The 16,796-nt window shown below is 62.5% G+C and overlaps 1 protein-coding gene across 4 annotated transcripts; it reads left to right on the plus strand.

Annotated features, from left to right (window-relative positions):
• The first annotated feature begins 695 nt into the window (after positions 1-695).
• Positions 696-16,695, plus strand: TNS2 (tensin 2). Of its 4 annotated transcripts, none has more exons than XM_088026088.1 (29): positions 696-770; positions 5,164-5,272; positions 5,757-5,794; positions 6,671-6,709; positions 7,026-7,064; positions 7,215-7,264; positions 7,457-7,628; positions 7,915-7,965; positions 8,288-8,410; positions 8,498-8,562; positions 9,406-9,489; positions 9,962-10,074; positions 10,168-10,228; positions 10,498-10,573; positions 10,816-10,945; positions 11,028-11,093; positions 11,167-11,280; positions 11,471-12,679; positions 12,817-12,967; positions 13,096-13,685; positions 13,800-13,889; positions 14,206-14,331; positions 14,527-14,619; positions 14,746-14,823; positions 14,998-15,075; positions 15,482-15,650; positions 15,733-15,801; positions 15,941-15,970; positions 16,109-16,695. In XM_088026088.1, the coding sequence occupies exons 1-29, from the start codon at positions 696-698 to the stop codon at positions 16,245-16,247; spliced, it is 4,227 nt and encodes a 1,408-aa protein (XP_087882214.1). In that variant the 3' UTR covers positions 16,248-16,695. The 4 variants fall into 4 exon arrangements, with proteins under 4 accessions (XP_087882214.1, XP_087882213.1, XP_027981325.2 ...); XM_088026087.1 differs by lacking the exon at positions 696-770 and adding an exon at positions 3,456-3,530 and having other exon boundaries at positions 11,167-11,307; XM_028125524.2 differs by lacking the exon at positions 696-770 and adding an exon at positions 3,456-3,530.
• Positions 16,696-16,796: the final 101 nt, after the last annotated feature.

Below are 16,796 nucleotides of genomic sequence, written 5' to 3' on the forward strand. Positions count from 1 at the left end.
GAGAAGAGGTGGCCAGGACGTCTCTCCCCTGCGGCAGAGGACTAGGGAAGGGTGTCCAGCGACTGGGGACACCAGGGACAGCAGGCATCTTCACCTGAATCTGGCGCCCCATGGGTCGGTGGTGCTAGCCCCACCAGGCCGGGCCGCGGGTGGGCCCCGACTTTGGGGTCAGGCTCGATCCCGATCCTCTCCAGGGGAGGGGCGACTGAGAGAGGCCGCGGCAGCTCTCTGCAGCGTTTCTAATGCCTTCTGGACCTGTGACCACTTTTTCTTCTACGTCTGTCTGGCTCCTGTGTTCTGTTTTGCTCTTTTGCTGCGTCCTGCCGGGTAGTCTCTCCGGCCTCGGAGACTTTCCCGTCCGTGCGTCCTCCATGTCCGCCTCCTCACGCCCTCCCCAGCCCGGTCTCTTCCTGTCTCCGAGCGCCCCTCTGCCAGTCTCCGCGTCCCTCCTCGCCCTGAGCCCCCGGAACGTGCGCCCGCAGAAGGTGGGGAGGACGAGAGGGAGAAGGAGGAGGCCGAGGGGCGGGGAGCGGGGGAACGTGGGGATTGGAGCCGGCAGGAGGGAGGAGAGCAGCGCGGGAGGGAGCGAGGGCGGGCGCGGGGCGCGGCGGGCGCGGGAGGGAGCCCGGCCGAGCGCGGCGCCCGCTCCCGCCTCCTCCACCTCCTCCGCGTCGGCTCGGCGCGGGCCCGGCAGCATGGGCTGGCCCGGGGGCTCCCCCTGCTGCTGCCCCGCCCCGGCGCGCCCCCGCCCCTCCGGGCGCCCCCCGCAGGTGAGTGGCCGCGCGGCGCGGGGCGGGAGGGCGGCGGCCGGTGCGTCACGGCGGCCGGGCGGGGCCGGGGCCGGTCGCCAGGGGGCGCGGGGCGGCGCGGGGCCGTGGGGCCGCGAGACGGCCGCTCTCGAGGCTGGGGCCGGGGGCCGGGGCGCGGGCGGGCGGCGGGAAGCGGGGAAGGGGACCAGGGGGCGGGGCACGGCCCGCGGTCACACTGCCGTCCCGCCCTCGCGCGTCCTGGGGCTCACGTTAACCCCCACACGCGGGCCGGGGACCTGGGCGGGAACTGGCGGCCGCACTCCGGCCTGGCCCGGGAGAGTGTGTGCGAGGGTTTTCCTTTTCTACTTCACTTCTGGGGAGACTGAGGTTTGATTTTCCATTCCCCACTCCTTGGCCTCCCTTCGGCTTCTCCCCTCATTTCTCCAGATCCCTCTGGGCGCACTCATATATGCCGCCTCTCCTCCCTCTCTCCTTCCCCGGGCCTCACCCCTCCTCCGCGGCTGGGCTCCCAGCCTCTCATCCAACCACAGCTATTTCCAGGAAGGGGGAGTGTGGGAGGAGGGGTTTCTCCAAACAAACCCAAGGCTTCGGAGTGAGAGGGGGCCAGGCTGGGGGAGAGACTGACAGGCTCCCGGAATGTCCCAGGCAGGAGGAGGGCGAGGGTCCTAGGGGGTCTAGCCATGTCTTCCAGCCCTGCTCTGGTGAGCTTCTTTTCCTCTCAACTCTGGCTCTCCCATCTCCATCTCACTCCAGAGGTGCCCCAGGGAGTGGGGAGAGAGACTCAAAGCCATGCTTCCCTGGCCACCCAACACAGGGGTTAGTCGGTCCCCCAGAGGGAACTACCAGGTGAGGGGACCTTTCAGCCCCTCTGGGGCCAGCAGGTGTAGAAAGAATGCTGGAGGGGTCCTGGTCAAGGTGCGTGCAACAGGAGCAGAGAAAGGCCACCCCAACCTACCCACCCACCCTAGTGCTCCTCCCCGCAGCTTGGCTGTGAACTGGACCGGGCCAGACCCAGTTGTCCACACTGGCCAGGGGCCTGGAATGCCCTGGGACCCAGCCAGGGTTGATGGGATGGGAGTGGGTTGCAAAACCAGTGCCCCTCTCCAGTTACACGCTAGGGGCCCAAGCCTGGCCACAGAGCTACCTCCCTGGCCAAGGTACTCTGGGGACAGACTTCCTGACCTGGAAGGAGGATTAGAGCTTCAAAGGCGAAGCCTCAGCCCAGGCCCATGCCAGGCAGGTCCAAAGAAGTGTCCCGAGTGGGCTCTCATAAGGGGGGGCTCATCTCAGAGAAGGCAGGATTAGACCAGTCCCTTGGGCATGAAGGAGGGAGAGGCAACTGTAAGGACCTGCTGGGAGAAGCCTGAGCTCTGGTACATTCAGTAAATACCATGCAAATGAGGGGAGGCACATTTGCACATTCTTTCAAGTGACAGCTCCAGCCGGTCAAAGGGCTGCTGTCCAAGGCTTAGGGCTGAGGACCCCTGGCCCTTAACCCCATATATTTTTGGAAGATCAGCCCCCCCCCAACTTCCAAGGCCCCAATCCACCTCCTTCCCTTGACTCTCGGGACAGGAAGTTGGCCATGTTCCCAGGAGGGAGGCAGGAGGCCCACGGAGGGGGGTGGAGTGTGTGTTGGGAGGGGGGCCTCCTGTCCAGTCCTTAGGCCCTGGGACAGCTGCTGAGGAAGGAGAGCAGAGCTAGGAGAGCCATGAAGGTAGTACTCAGCCTGGGGCGGGGGGAGTGGCGCAAGACAGGGCCCAGCCCTAGGGCCTGGGTGGAGGGCCAACATAGCAGGGCTGCGAAGAGGGGCTAGGGATCTGGGAGGTCTGGCTGGAAGAAGCCAAGGAATGGGGGTGCGAGGGAGTGGGGGGTGGGCGACAGGAATGTCAGGAGCAGAGCTGCTGGGGTGCTCTCAGGAGAAAGGCCTCAAACACCCTGGGCTGGAGCGGGAGAATGGATCACTCCTGCGGGCAGAACAATTTTGTGGCTGGAATCGGGCCTTTCAGCGTGTATGGGAGGGAAGGGGGAGGCAGTGCGTGTGCTCTCCTTTTCCTACTTCACCACCAGTGAAACTGAGGCAGGAAGCTGGCCCTGCGTTTATTTTCCCTGCCCCTCAGGATACACTCCTGATTCTGGGCTGGCAGGGGCAGTGTGATTCCCATCTCCCCCCTTCCTCCCCACCCGAGGTCGCCTGACAGCCTGAGAGTTCAGGCTGGGAGGCGGGCCTGGCCAGGGACACAGTGTTCCCCACTGGCCCTTGAGCCCTGCCCTGAGACCTAAATCCCCACCCCGCCCCCACCCCACCCCACCGGGGGCTGGATCTCAGGATCCTTGCAGATCCCTGGATAGGGTGGATCCCAGGGCATGGGGCAGCGCCAGAGCCAGGGGGCTGGGGGGGCCAAAGATCCTGGGCTGACACTCCCAGCAGGGTAGATCCTGGGAATCTGATCTCCTGGCCTCCCCCACATCCTCCCCCCCCCCCACTTCCTGGAACAGCGACCTGCCCCTTTCCCGCCTGCACTCCCCTCCACTTCCAGGGCTGGGCTTCTCCTCACACCAGCCAGACAGTCTACCCTCCACCCAGGGGAAGCAGCTGCCTCCGCCAGGCTGCTTCCAGGAAGCCCCGGGCCAGGCCCCAGCATTGTTCAGGCTCGCAGTCGGCACCCCAGGCAGCCGGACATCATGAAGTCCAGCGGCCCCGTGGAGAGGCTGCTCAGAGCCTTGGGGAGGAGGGACAGCAGCCGGGCCAGCAGCAGGGTAGGAGTGCCCCCCGGCTGGGCAGAGGAGGGGCAGGGGAGGCGGTGTGGGCAGTGGGGGAGGGGACCAGCACTGGGCCAGACCCTCTTCCCCCTGCCCCGCATGCCCTCACTACTCTGCCTCTCCCCGGAGGGGCCGGGGCTGTGGTGTGAGCCACAGAAGTTCGGATTAGGGCAGAACCTGGTGTCTACTTTGACTCCCCCAACTTCCTTGCCCTAATTCAGGCCAACCCTGGGGATCCTCGCCCCCAAACCTGCACTCAGGTGTATATACTGCATGGTAGCACTTTTCCAGGTACCACCCCGGCGCCCCGGAGCAGGGCTGAGAGATCAGGCCCCTTCCCTGAGCTAAGAAGTTTGGGAGAAATGGGGTGGAAGTGGCAAAGGGAGGGGGGCTGTGGCCAGGTCTCAAAAGTGCTTTAGACACTGGGGCTTTGCTTTCCCCCGACATCATCTGTGCATGCTGTTAATGCCAAAATGCACCCAGTTTTCCTAATGGGTCCAGCAAGGTTGGTCCAGAGAGTTCAGGTGGGGTTTAATCCAGCTGCTTCAGGACAGCCAAGAGACCAAAAGTGCTGCCCGGGTCCCCAGGATGGGGGGCCTGGAGGCCTATCACTCCATTTCCCCATATTTCCTCAGCCTTACCCCAAAAGCAGCAGCTCAGGGCAACATGAGACAATATTATTGGGGTGGGGGGGCGGGCAGGAACTTGAACTCCTGAGGGAGGAGCAACATGGGTAAAAGGGAGAGGAGGCATATAGTCCCCGGAGAGGATGAGTGAGGTGAACCCACAGTGGGAGGGATGGGACTGGGGGCCATGATGGGGCATCCCTGCCTCACTGCACTCTGGGTAGGGAGGGGCCCAACAGGGCATCTGGTCCACCTCGTCTCCCATCCCATGCTGGAGTCCCACTTGAACCTCCTCAAGTGACAGGGTGCTCACTACATCCACAAGTAGCAAGACAGCTGTTTCCCTCCATGTCATGCCTCTGTCTGCCTGTCCCTCCAGCGTTACCACCCCCTCCTTACACAGTTGCTGCCTGCCGCCTCAATGCACAATGAGTAAACATGTTGTTCTGACAGTAGTGGGAGGAGGGCGTGTCAGCTGTCCGGAGCGTGGGGGCAGCAGGAGCCAGGGGGGTAGGACGGGCTGAGGCCACTCCTGTCAGGTCAGTCTGGGCGTTGTGTGACTGACATCCTACATTCCTGTCTGGATCCCCTCCTGCTCACTCTCCACAGGGACCTTCATCTGGGGAGGCCATCTGGGAGGAGAAACAGGGAGCCCTTACAGAGGAAAGTCAGAGGGCACCCCCAAACCAGGAGGAAAGCCCTAGTGCTTGGGGAGGCAGTGACCACAAGGGTTCCACACCCCAGGGCCATAGGAAGGGCCTGAGTGATTCCTCAGAGAAGAGGTGACCCGGCTGGGGTGATGCAAGGCGGCAGGTTCCACACACCATCAAGGACAGGCCCCACACTGGCCCAGATACAGGTGTGGCCAAGTGTGTCTTAGTGTGGGGGCTTTAGCAGGACGGAGGAAGAAAGAAACCAGTGCAGTGCTAAGACCCTGGCCCAGTCCCAGAGACGGGCCCGCTGAGAACTGACACCTCTCTGTCCGCGTGTCCCTCCACCCCTAGCCTAGGAAAGCTGAGCCACACAGCTTCCGGGAGAAGGTCTTCCGGAAGAAGCCGCCAGTCTGTGCAGTGTGTAAGGTGACCATCGATGGGACTGGCGTCTCATGCAGAGGTGAGATGCCCCGTCCTGTGGCTGAGAGCCTCCGCCCAGCACCACTTGTGCACACAACTCCCGTGGGCAGACTCACGGAAATCACAATGAGCCTGCTGCCCCTGGACTGGGCAACATGGGAGCCAAGAGGCAGCTGCCTCCCCTCCAAACAGCCCTTGCTCCCAGTGACAGACACTACCCCCCCACCCCACCCCCACAACCCAGGAGACCCACTAATCCCCGCCCTCCCTCCCTCCTCACCCCCACCCACCCAAGGACGTTAGCCTTGGCTGGCTCCCTCCCTGGCCTGGGCAGTACTACCCCACTGCCATATGCTTCCCTTGAACTGCCCCTGCCCGCCCCCCACCCCACTCCATCTCAACACACTCTTGGAAGTCCCAAGATCTGGTCCTAGGGCCTGGGGAAATGGGGGGAGGACTACCCCTTCCACTGCCCACAAAAGGCCCCTGCTAACCTCTCTCTTCTCCGCACCATCCCTCTCTAGTTTGCAAGGTGGCAACACACAGAAAATGTGAAGCAAAGGTGGGTGCTTGATTGGGGGAGGGGAACTAGAGTCCCTTGCTCTGAAACAGGCTTCTCCAGCCACACTGGCATCAACCCTCCACCCCTCTCATCACTGGGGAACCCCTGCTGGGGTGGGAGAGGGTGCTGTACTGGGCCCTTTAAGAACCACCCTACTCCACCCCCTGCAGGGCTGGCCCAGGCCGGTGGACAGGAGACAGCGTTTGTCTTGGTGCCGTGCCCAGGCTGCAGCTGGCGAGAGGGTGGGGGTGGGGAAGAGGAGGAGAATGAGGAGGAGGAAGGGTGGGGTGGGTGGTGGGGGGAGCAGGATTTCAAAGACTGGGCAGCCGGATGGGCTGTGCCTTCCCTCTGGGGAAGGGTCCTCAGGATGCCTGGGGTGGGTCTCGTCCTGGGCCCTGGAAAAGGCCGGGCAGAAGGTACAAGAGAGCGCCACTGTCCACTGGGGACCTGAGACAGCCCCATCTCTGAGGAGGTTCCCCGGTCCTCATTCTGCAGTGCGGGGGGTCCCAGGGCTTGGAGTTGGCCTGGGGGAGCTGTGTGCCCAGGGGCGGGGTCTCCCGGTGAAAGAGGCCAGTGTCCGTTCCTGGCCATGGGCTGCCTACATGGCTCTATATATAACTCCTGCCCCGCAGCTGGATGAATGGGGGTCTGTGTGGGCAGGGGGCTGGGAGCCAAGAGCAACAAGTGGGGGGCCCAGGGGTGGGGGACCGAGAGGCCAGAGGGGGAGGCTCCCTTAAATAGAGGAACCTCCGCTGGAGTGTGCGCCCATCTGCTGAAAGCCCCTCCACCTTGCTGAAGCTGAGGGGTAGCCCCATCCTCAAGCCCAGGAGGGTCCATTGTCCCAGGAGCTCAGTCCCTCACTCGGTCTCCTTCCAGGTGACTTCGTCCTGTCAGGCCTTGCCTCCTGCGGAGCTGGTGAGTGTGCTCTGAGATGCAGTGGGGGAGGCAAGGAACCTGGCTGAGGTGTCCAAAGGTCTGGTGGCCACAGAGAGGGCCCCCAGGAGATTACCTTGAATGGACTGCTCTGGGTGTTGGTCATCCTGAGGGAGAGGGAAAAAAATGGGCCCTCTGCTCTTCTTGCCCTTGGGCCTGCTGGGGGTTAGGACTCCTCTCCCCTCGCCCAGTCCAGCCCCCACAGGGACACTGTCGTGCCCTCTCCACCATCCCCAGGCACAGACTGGTCCCTGCCCCCGCCCTAACCCCTCCCTTTTCCTTCTCCATCTCCCTCTAGCGGAGAAACACGGCCCCTGTGAGGCGCATAGAGCACCTGGTAAGTGATGCTGGAGGAGGGGGCCAAGCAGGTAGCTCTGGGAGTAAGGACCTAGGTTTCGGCTGAGGACAAAAGTTCAGGGGACTCTGGAGCGGGGTGCCTAGACTGGGGGGCCCCCAAACATGTGCACTGTCTCCTCTCATCCACCAGGGATCCACCAAGTCTCTGAACCACTCAAAGCAGCGCAGCACTCTGCCCAGGTAAGTGAGGGCGCCGGGGTGGTCCCCCACCTCAGCCCTGCGCAGCGCCCCCCAGCAAAGCTCTCCGGGGCAGCCGCCCGCCCGCCAGCGGCCCCACCTACCCTGGGGACCCAGGAGGCCTCGCCCTCCGCTCCCACCGGCCTCCCCGGGAGCCCCGCCCCCGTGTCTGACGCAGGCTTCGCCCCGTCCCAGGAGCTTCAGCCTGGACCCGCTTATGGAGCGCCGCTGGGACTTGGACCTCACTTACGTGACGGAGCGGATCCTGGCCGCCGCCTTCCCCACGCGGCCCGACGAGCAGCGACACCGGGGCCACCTGCGCGAGCTGGCTCACGTGCTGCAATCCAAGCACCGCGACAAGTACCTGGTGAGGGGCGGGGCCTTCCACTGTGAGCCAGTGACAGGGCTGGGAGACCCAGATGGGCGGAGCTGCTCCCTGACGCCAATCTCGCAGAGGCGCGGCCCGCAGGGGGGCGGGGCCCGGGGGCGGGGCCGCGGGAGCCGATCGGGAACGCCCCCCTTGGGCTGTCACGGCTAGGCCGGGCCCCTAGCGACCTCCTCGTTTGGGAGAAAGACTTTGCTTAGGGTCACGGCAGGGGACAGCCCCTCACTTCTTGAGGTCACTTCCGTCTAAAACCCCCCTTTACTTGCAGCTCTTCAACCTTTCAGAGAAAAGACATGACCTGACCCGCCTGAACCCCAAGGTAGGAGGGGATTAAAGCCATTAAACTGAACCACCCCCACCCTAGAAGCCCCCAGCCTCCTCGTTATTAATAGTAGCGATGGGCATCTACTTCACTCTTAAGCACTTTCCCAGATGACTTATTACTTGAGACACCAAAGCATGGTGCAGGAGACATCAACCCATTGTACCGGTGAGGAAAGTGTTGAGGCTGGTTGTCTTGGACAACCAACAGTCCCTTGACCTTGGCCCCGACCGACCCCTACACCTGGTCCCTTTTCCATCCCCACCCATCTCGCTTCGCTTGTGGCCCCCACTGTCAGTTGTACCCCCACACCCCCCAGGTCCAGGACTTCGGCTGGCCTGAGCTGCATGCGCCCCCCCTGGACAAGCTGTGTTCCATCTGCAAAGCCATGGAGACGTGGCTCAGTGCTGACCCACAGCACGTGGTCGTACTGTACTGCAAGGTGGGCTGGGACCTCGGGTTCACAGGGCTGGGGTGCCCTCAGCCTGGGGCACCAGCTGGCCCTCCATTCCTCTCTCTCTATCGTCAGGGGAGCAAGGGCAAGCTCGGGGTCATCGTCTCTGCCTACATGCACTACAGCAAGATCTCTGCAGGGTGAGGCTCCCTGGCCCCTGACTAGCCCCTGCCCCAGTGACCTTGCCTCCAGTTGGCCTGCCTTGAGGAGCCCATCTCCCTTGAAGCCCACCTCTGTGTTCAGAGAGCCATTTACTGTCAACTTGGCCTTTCCACCTCCTTTTTCTCACTTGTACTTCACCACGGCTCCCCACAGAGGATTTGTATCAGATCCCTAGGGTTGATGGAACAAAGTGCCACACATTAAGCGGCTTAAGACCACAGAAATTAGTTGCCTCGGTTCTGGAGGCTAGGAGTGTAAACCCGAGGTGTCAGCAGGGCTGAACCCCCACCGAGACTCTGGGTAGAACCCTTCCTCTAGCTTCTGGTGGTGACCAGCCGTCCTCGGTGTCCCCCGGCTTGCCACTGCGTCGCTCCAGCTCTGCCTCGGTCGTCACGTGGCTTTCTTCCTGTGTGTGTCTGTCTGTCTCTTCTCTTCTTCTAAGGACACCAATCATATTGGATTAAGGGCTCATCCCTACTCCAGTATAACATCTTAACTAATTCCATCTGCAACGACCCTATTTTCAAATAAGGTCACATCCTGAGGTACATATCTTTTGGGGAGACACAATTCAACCCATAACATGGTCTTATTGCCCCCATTTTACAGTGGAGGAAACTAAAAACTCAGGGAATGCTGGCCTGAGGTCCAACAACTAGTAAAGTGACTGTCTGTGGGGTTTCTAGTCCTCTTCGTCACCACTCTGGGCTTCCTCTAGACTCGGGGGGATCACACGTCTCCTCCCTCCCCTGGGGCTTAGGGGCGGGAAGCCTGGATGGATCCCAGCCCCTGATCCCCCACACGGGCCCTGTGGTCCCCAGGGCAGACCAGGCACTGGCCACGCTTACCATGAGGAAGTTCTGCGAGGACAAGGTGGCCGCGGAGCTGCAGCCCTCCCAGCGCCGGTGAGCAGCCTGGGTGGGGATGGGCCGCAGGAGCGGCTCCCTCCATGGCCGCCAAGGCCAAGATTCTCTCATTTATACAGCACACCTTAATGGAGCACCTTCTGTGTGTCAGGCACTGGGCCAAATGCTAAGAATTCAGAACAAACCAGGTCCCTGCTCTCACGGAGCTTATGATAAAGAGAGACTTATAGGACAGTCAGAGCCCATCTCTATCATGGGAAGCAGAGATCTGGGGGGAAGAGCATTCTAGGCAGAGAGGCCAGCAAGTACAAATCTCAGAGACAGCAAGAGGGACTGAGGTTAGATGTGAAGAAGAATTTTCTGGTGAGCTGGACGATGGGAGGGAAGTGCTAAGAAGAGCAGGCCTTCCGGGCAGGGGCGGGGGGGGGCGGGCGGTGTGCATAGTAGAAATGATACAAAGGGAACCCCCGGAGGAAGGGGCTTATGTTCTCACTGACACTCGCCCTACCAGATATATCAGCTACTTCAGCGGCCTCCTGTCTGGCTCCATCAGAATGAACAGCAGCCCTCTCTTCCTGCACTACGTCCTCGTGCCCGTGCTGCCAGCCTTTGAACCAGGCACAGGTGAGTCTGCCGGGGTGTGCTGCACAGGGAGGACCGTCCCCCACCCCCTCCATTCAGCGCGCCTCACGTGCCTCCTCCTTCCTGCGCCTCCAGGCTTCCAGCCCTTCCTCAAGATCTACCAGTCCATGCAGCTGGTCTACACATCTGGAATCTAGTGAGTGCTCTCTTCCCAGGCCCCTGCTCCCTGCAGTCCTGCTCCTCCAGCCTCCCCAGACACCTGGGCCTCCCGCTCCTGCCACTGCACCCAGAAACGTATGCTGTCATGGGGTCCGTCTTACAGAGAGGCTGATGCTCAACTAAAGGCCTCTCACGCAGGGCTCAGACTCCAGTTTCCTAACTCCCTCCTGACCCTTCCTACCCTACCTACCACCACCTCAGCCCAAGTGCCTCTGGTTCAGCCTCTGCTCATCCTCTCTTCCTCAGTCACATTGCAGGCCCTGGGCCCCAGCAGCTTTGCATCAGCCTGGAGCCAGCCCTCCTCCTCAAAGGCGATGTCATGGTGAGGGGGCCATCCTGGGAAGGGGGGTGCAAGGGGTAGTGGTGTATCCCACCAGCTGCACAGTCTCTGGTGAGTCATCAGTTCAAGGCAGACTGGAGGGCGGAAGGCTAGTCCCCGGGCGGGGGAAGTCACCTTGAGGTGAGGCCCGGCAGAGCTGTGGCCAGACAGTCCCAGGATGGAAGCACAGAGGAGGCGTCAGTAGACAGGAGGGCCTGACCCGTGGTCTCCCTTCCCTCCTCCAGGTGACCTGCTATCACAAGGGTGGCCGGGGGACAGACCGGACCCTGGTGTTCCGAGTCCAGTTCCACACATGCACCATCCACGGGCCGCGGCTCACTTTCCCCAAGGACCAGCTGGACGAGGCCTGGGCTGGTGAGTTGGAGACAGATGTGGTGGCTGGAGCCCAGGTGAGGGCAGGCAGGGGGCCTGGCTCCTCACTGTCCACTCCCCGCAGATGAGAGGTTCCCCTTCCAAGCCTCAGTGGAGTTCGTCTTCTCCTCCAGCCCCGAAAAGATTAAAGGTAAGAGCCAAACCTTGGGGGAGGGCTAAAGGTTGTGTCCCTGCTCCCCAACACCTGGGTGGCCCTTCGGCAGGCAACACCCCACGGAATGAGCCTTCGGTCTCTGTTGACTACAACACCGCAGAGCCCGCCGTGCGCTGGGACTCCTATGAGAACTTCAATCAGCACCATGAGGACAGTGTGGACGGTGCGTGGGGCAGGCCCAGGGGTGGTGGTAGGTGTAGGTTTGGGGGGGCACACTCCTTCCTCCCAGGCAGAATGCCCCTCCTGAAAAACACCCCTGAGCCACAGTCTCCTGCACTGTCCCCTCTCATTAACTCTCTCTCCCTCCCCCTTCTCCCTGCTTGCCCTCCCTCCCTGGTCCTCTCCCCACTCAGGCTCCCCGACCCACACCCGGGGACCTCTGGATGGCAGTCCTTATGCCCAGGTGCAGCGGACCCCCCGCCAGACCCCGCCAGCGCCCTCTCCAGAGCCACCTCCACCCCCCATGCTCTCTGTCAGCAGCGACTCTGGCCATTCGTCCACGCTGACCACGGAGCCCGCTGCTGAGTCCCCTGGGCGGCCGCCCCCGACGGCTGCCGAGCGGCAGGAGCTAGATCGCCTCCTGGGAGGCTGTGGAGTGGCCGGTGGGGGCCGGGGAGCTGGCCGTGAGACGGCCATCCTAGATGACGAGGAGCAGCCCCCCGCGGGCGGAGGCCCGCACCTCGGAATGTACTCGGGCCACAGACCTGGCCTCAGCCGCCACTGCTCCTGCCGCCAGGGCTACCGGGAGCCCTGCGGGGTCCCCAACGGGGGCTACTACCGGCCGGAGGGAACCCTGGAGAGGCGGCGGCTGGCCTATGGGGGCTACGAGGGGCACCCCCCAGGCTATGCCGAGGCGTCTGTGGAGAAGAGGCGCCTCTGCCGATCACTGTCTGAGGGGCCGTATCCCTACCCCCCCGAGCTGGGGAAACCAGCCAATGCGGACTTCGGCTACCGGGCCCCGGGCTACCGGGAGGTGGTGATCCTGGAGGACGCAGGGCTGCCTGCGCTCTGCTCGTGCCCCGCCTGTGAGAAGCTGGCGCTGCCCACTGCGGCCCTATATGGGCTGCGGCTGGAGAGGGAGGCTGGAGAGGGGTGGCCGGGCGAGGCCGGCAAGCCTCTCCTGCACCCGGTGCGGCCAGGGCATCCACTGCCCCTGCTGGTGCCTGCCTGCGGGCATCACCATGGCCCGCTGCCCGACTACAGCTGCCTGAAGCCGCCCAAGGCGGGCGAGGACGGGCACGAAGCCTGCTCCTATGGTGTGTGCCCTGAGGGCAGGTATGGGCACCCAGGGTACCCTGCCCTGGTGACCTACGGCTATGGAGGAGCAGTTCCCAGTTACTGCCCAGCGTATGGCCGGGTGCCCCATAGCTGTGGCTCTCCGGCTGAGGGCAGAGGGTACTCCAGTTCTGGCGCCCACTCCCCACGGGCTGGCTCCATATCCCCAGGCAGCCCACCCTACCCACAGTCCAGGAAGCTGAGCTACGAGATCCCCGCAGAGGAGGGAGGGGACAGGTACCCAATGCCGGGGCACCTGGTCCCAGCAGGACCCTTGGCATCTGCAGGTGAGGGCGCTGGGGTAGGGAGTGCCTAGGGAAGAGGAGGGTTCTGGAAGATGGTGGGGAAGGTGCAGAGTGAGAGAGCGCTAAGCTGGACAGAAGGGACTTCTGGCTCACAGCCCCTGTTCTCACCTTCCCCACAGAGTCACCTGAGCCAGCGTCCTGGAGGGAGGGCCCAAGCGGGCACAGCACCCTGCCTCGGTCTTCCCGTGATGCTCCGTGCAGTGCCTCTTCTGAGCTGTCTGGGCCCTCCACACCCCTGCACACCAGCAGCCCAGTGCAGGGCAAGGAAAGGTACGCGGTGGGGCTGGGGCTGTCCAGGCACCGAGGCAGCCTGCAAGCTGGGGGGTGGGGGCGGCTCACACAGGGACTCTGCAGCCCTACTAATCTACTCACCACCGGCCCACCCTCCCCAACTGCAGCACCCGACGGCAGGACACCACGTCCCCCACCTTGGTGCCCACTCAGAGACTAAGTCCTGGCGAGGCCTTGCCATCCACTCCCCAGGGAGGCGCTGAAAAGGCTCCCGAGCTGCCAGCAAGAAGCGGGCTGGAGCTTCCGGCCCCTAGCCCCTTCTCCCCCACCTCCCCCCCCAGGTCACCCAATGACTGGCCTCAGGAGAAGAGCCCGGGGAGCCGCTCGGACAGTGCCAGTCCGAGGGGCCCCGTGCCCACCTCACTGCCTGGCCTCCGCCATGCCCCCTGGCAGGGCCTACGAGATCCCCCAGATAGTCCAGATGGGTCCCCCCTCACTCCTGTGCCTACCCAGATGCCCTGGCTCGTGGCCAGCTCAGAGCCACCCCAGAGCTCACCCACACCTGCCTTCCCCGTGGCTGCCTCCTATGACATCAATGGCCCCACCCAGCCCCCACTTCCCGAGAAACGCCACTTGCTGGGACCTGGGCAACAGCCAGGACCCTGGGGCTCAGAGCAGGCATCACCACCAGCCAGAGGCACCAGTCACCATGTCACCTTTGCACCTCTGCTCCCGGATAATGTCCCCCAATCCCCAGGTATAAAGGCCTTGAGGAGGGTGGGACCCCCTTGTGAGAACCTGTCTCCCAAGGAGGGGCATGGCATGGGCACTGGGAAGCACTGGGGCCAAGCTCGGTCCCTCCCTGTCCTAGAGCCCCCTATGCACGAGAGCCAGAGCAATGTCAAGTTCGTCCAGGATACGTCCAAGTTCTGGTACAAACCACACCTGTCCCGTGACCAAGGTGAGAAGCCAGCCTGCCCCTCCCCTCCTGCCCTCCTGGACCCCGTCTTGGCTTAAGAACCCATCCTTGGTGCCTCCTCCCTGTCTCAGCAGGTTTACCTGGGCTGTCTCTCACTAGCAGGTGGTTCTGGGTTTGGGCCCAAGGAGGTTTAGACTCAACACTGTCAATGCCCTTTTTAACTCTAAAGTTCCATCCCCAGGTGCCCCAAAACACCACAGCCGTTAGGGTGAGAGGCCTAGGGAGCTTGGGTAGCAGAGGTAGAGAGGGGCTACATGGGGCTCAATCAGCCACTGTGAAAACTCCCACCTCCTCCCAGCCATTGCTCTGCTGAAGGACAAGGATCCTGGGGCCTTCCTGATCAGGGACAGTCATTCATTCCAAGGAGCCTATGGGCTGGCCCTCAAAGTGGCCACACCTCCACCCAGCGCCCAGCCCTGTAAAGGTACAGAATGCCCAAATGAGGGAGAAGGGGAGTGGAGTCGGGGGAGGTACCAGGGGCAAGACAAGGTGGGGTGGGCCATGGCCCTTCTTGGTGGGGAGAGGCAGGAAGTGACCTCTCCAGCTCTGGAAAGAATCCCAGCAGGGGAGAAAGCTGGGACCTAGAATCTGGTAAGGCCATCCTCCCCCCTCCCCTCAGGGGACCCTTTGGAACAGCTGGTCCGCCATTTTCTCATTGAAACTGGGCCCAAAGGAGTGAAGATCAAGGGCTGTCCCAGTGAGCCCTACTTTGGTGAGTAGCAGAGGCCGAGGAGGTTACAGTGGGTTGGTTTAGGGGGGCCAAAGGGTCTCAGGAGTGTGGAGGGAGAGCTGGGGATATCTGGGGGCACCTCATGGCTTCTCTCCCCTCTCCCTGCAGGCAGCCTATCCGCCCTGGTCTCCCAGCACTCCATCTCCCCACTGTCCCTGCCCTGCTGCCTGCGCATTCCCAACAAAGGTGGGTGTCCTGTGCTCTGTCCTCCCACTTCTCCTCCTCGCCCACTGCAGCCCAAGGCAGCCTCCCCAAGTCCTGGCTCCCAGCCTGCCTTCCCTTGGGACAACAAAGAGTTCTCCAGTGCCTAGGGAATGGGGCTCCCTGCTGACCTTCCCTGTTGGCCCTCACTTCCCTCAGATCCTCTAGAGGAGACCCCAGAGGCCCCAGTGCCCGCCAACATGAGCACAGCAGCAGACCTCCTCCGTCAGGGTGCCGGTAGGGACCTCCCCCTGCCTTCTTCCCTGCCCCTGGGCACCAGGTGGGGCGCTACAGATGCAGGCGGGAGGCACTGAAAGGCCTGGAGGTGGGCAGGCCCTATTTGTAGTGCCGGTGGGAAAGGGGGTCTTCAGTCTAGGAGCCCAAAGTCATGAACATGAAAATCTTGGTGGGGGTGGGGGAAGGCCTTGTTAGCATGCAGATTCTTGGGCCCCTTTCCAGCATTTCTGTCGATCTGGGAGAGTTGTAGAATCTGCCTTTTTAACAGGTGACCTGTGATTCCGATGACTTTTGAGCAGTGGTAGTGGGAGAAAGGGCAAGAGCTGGGTGTGTGGAGAGATAGGGAAAGATAGATCTGGGTGCTGGTGAAGCTGGTGCTCTCCTCCAGCCCTCTCCTGCTTCCTAGCCTGCAGTGTGCTCTACCTGACCTCCGTGGAGACAGAGTCACTGACGGGCCCCCAGGCGGTGGCCCGGGCCAGCTCGGCAGCTCTGAGCTGCAGCCCCCGGCCCACCCCAGCCATCATCCACTTCAAGGTCTCGGCCCAGGGCATTACACTGACAGACAACCAAAGGAAGTGAGTATGTATGCCGAACTTCCTGGGGGCCCTGGGGATTCCCCGTTTCTGGCTGTGACTTTCCCCATGATCCTCCTCAAAGGCTCTTCTTTCGCCGCCATTACCCAGTGAACAGCATCACCTTCTCCAGCACTGATCCTCAGGACCGGAGGTGAGCCTCCCTCCTGACCCTTGGCTCCCACAGCCCCACAATCCCGTCAGGCCCTGCAGACCGGGCAGCCCCCTGCCCCAGCCCTCCTTCAGTAGCTAGACCCTGGGTGCGATTCTTCACGGTTCTTCTCTTTCTGCAGATGGGCCAACCCCGACGGGACCACCTCCAAGTAAGCCTCCCCCACAAGTACCACCCCTTCCCTCCATGGGTCTGAGGCACTGCCCTTCCTCCCCAACCCTGGCCCTGCAGTCTTTTTGTGGAAGGGATGTTGAGCCCCCTCCTCCCCACCCTGCCTTTGTACCCCTAGGATCTTTGGTTTCGTGGCCAAGAAGCCGGGAAGCCCCTGGGAGAACGTGTGTCACCTCTTTGCAGAGCTTGACCCAGATCAGCCTGCAGGCGCCATTGTCACCTTCATCACCAAAGTCCTCCTGGGACAGAGAAAGTGAAGGCAGGCCACAAGCTCAGAGCCCACGTCAACACCGCGCACCTCTCAGCACCCCACAGTCCTCACTTCCCCTGGCCTAGGCCCAGGAGACCCAGGAACCAGCCCCCTAGTGGGCATTAGCCTGTGCCACTGCTCTCCTTCCCTGCCCCCAGCCTGCTAAGCCAACTGGGTAGGCCCGCGAGATGACTTTGCACGTGATCAGATGGCAGAGATGGGTGTGTGAAGGGTGAGGAGGCAACAGCAGGTGAACCCTGGAGGGGATGTGGACAGCCCCAGCTGCAAAACATCAGCCCTGGAGGGGAAACAGGGCCTGCCAGCTCCAGCCAGCTGCAGGTCCCAGCCCGGAAGGAAGAGGGGGAAGAGGTATGGGGAGCAAGGCACTCCCTCCCCTGCCTCCCCCTCTGAGCAGAGAGATCAGAGTGGGATCACATGAATGGGGGGAAAAAAAGAGTCTATTTTTGTCTAATAATAAAGAATTTCTATAACATTACTTCAGAGTTGAAGTCGAACCTTGTTCACGAGAAGGTCAAAGCCTTGTGTCTCCCAGGGC

This window comes from Eumetopias jubatus, unplaced genomic scaffold (genome assembly GCF_037043125.1).
Source record: "Eumetopias jubatus isolate StellerSeaLion01/CBP00866 unplaced genomic scaffold, mEumJub1_p1.0 scaffold_8, whole genome shotgun sequence".
In the NCBI taxonomy this organism is placed as follows: Eukaryota; Metazoa; Chordata; class Mammalia; order Carnivora; family Otariidae; genus Eumetopias; species Eumetopias jubatus.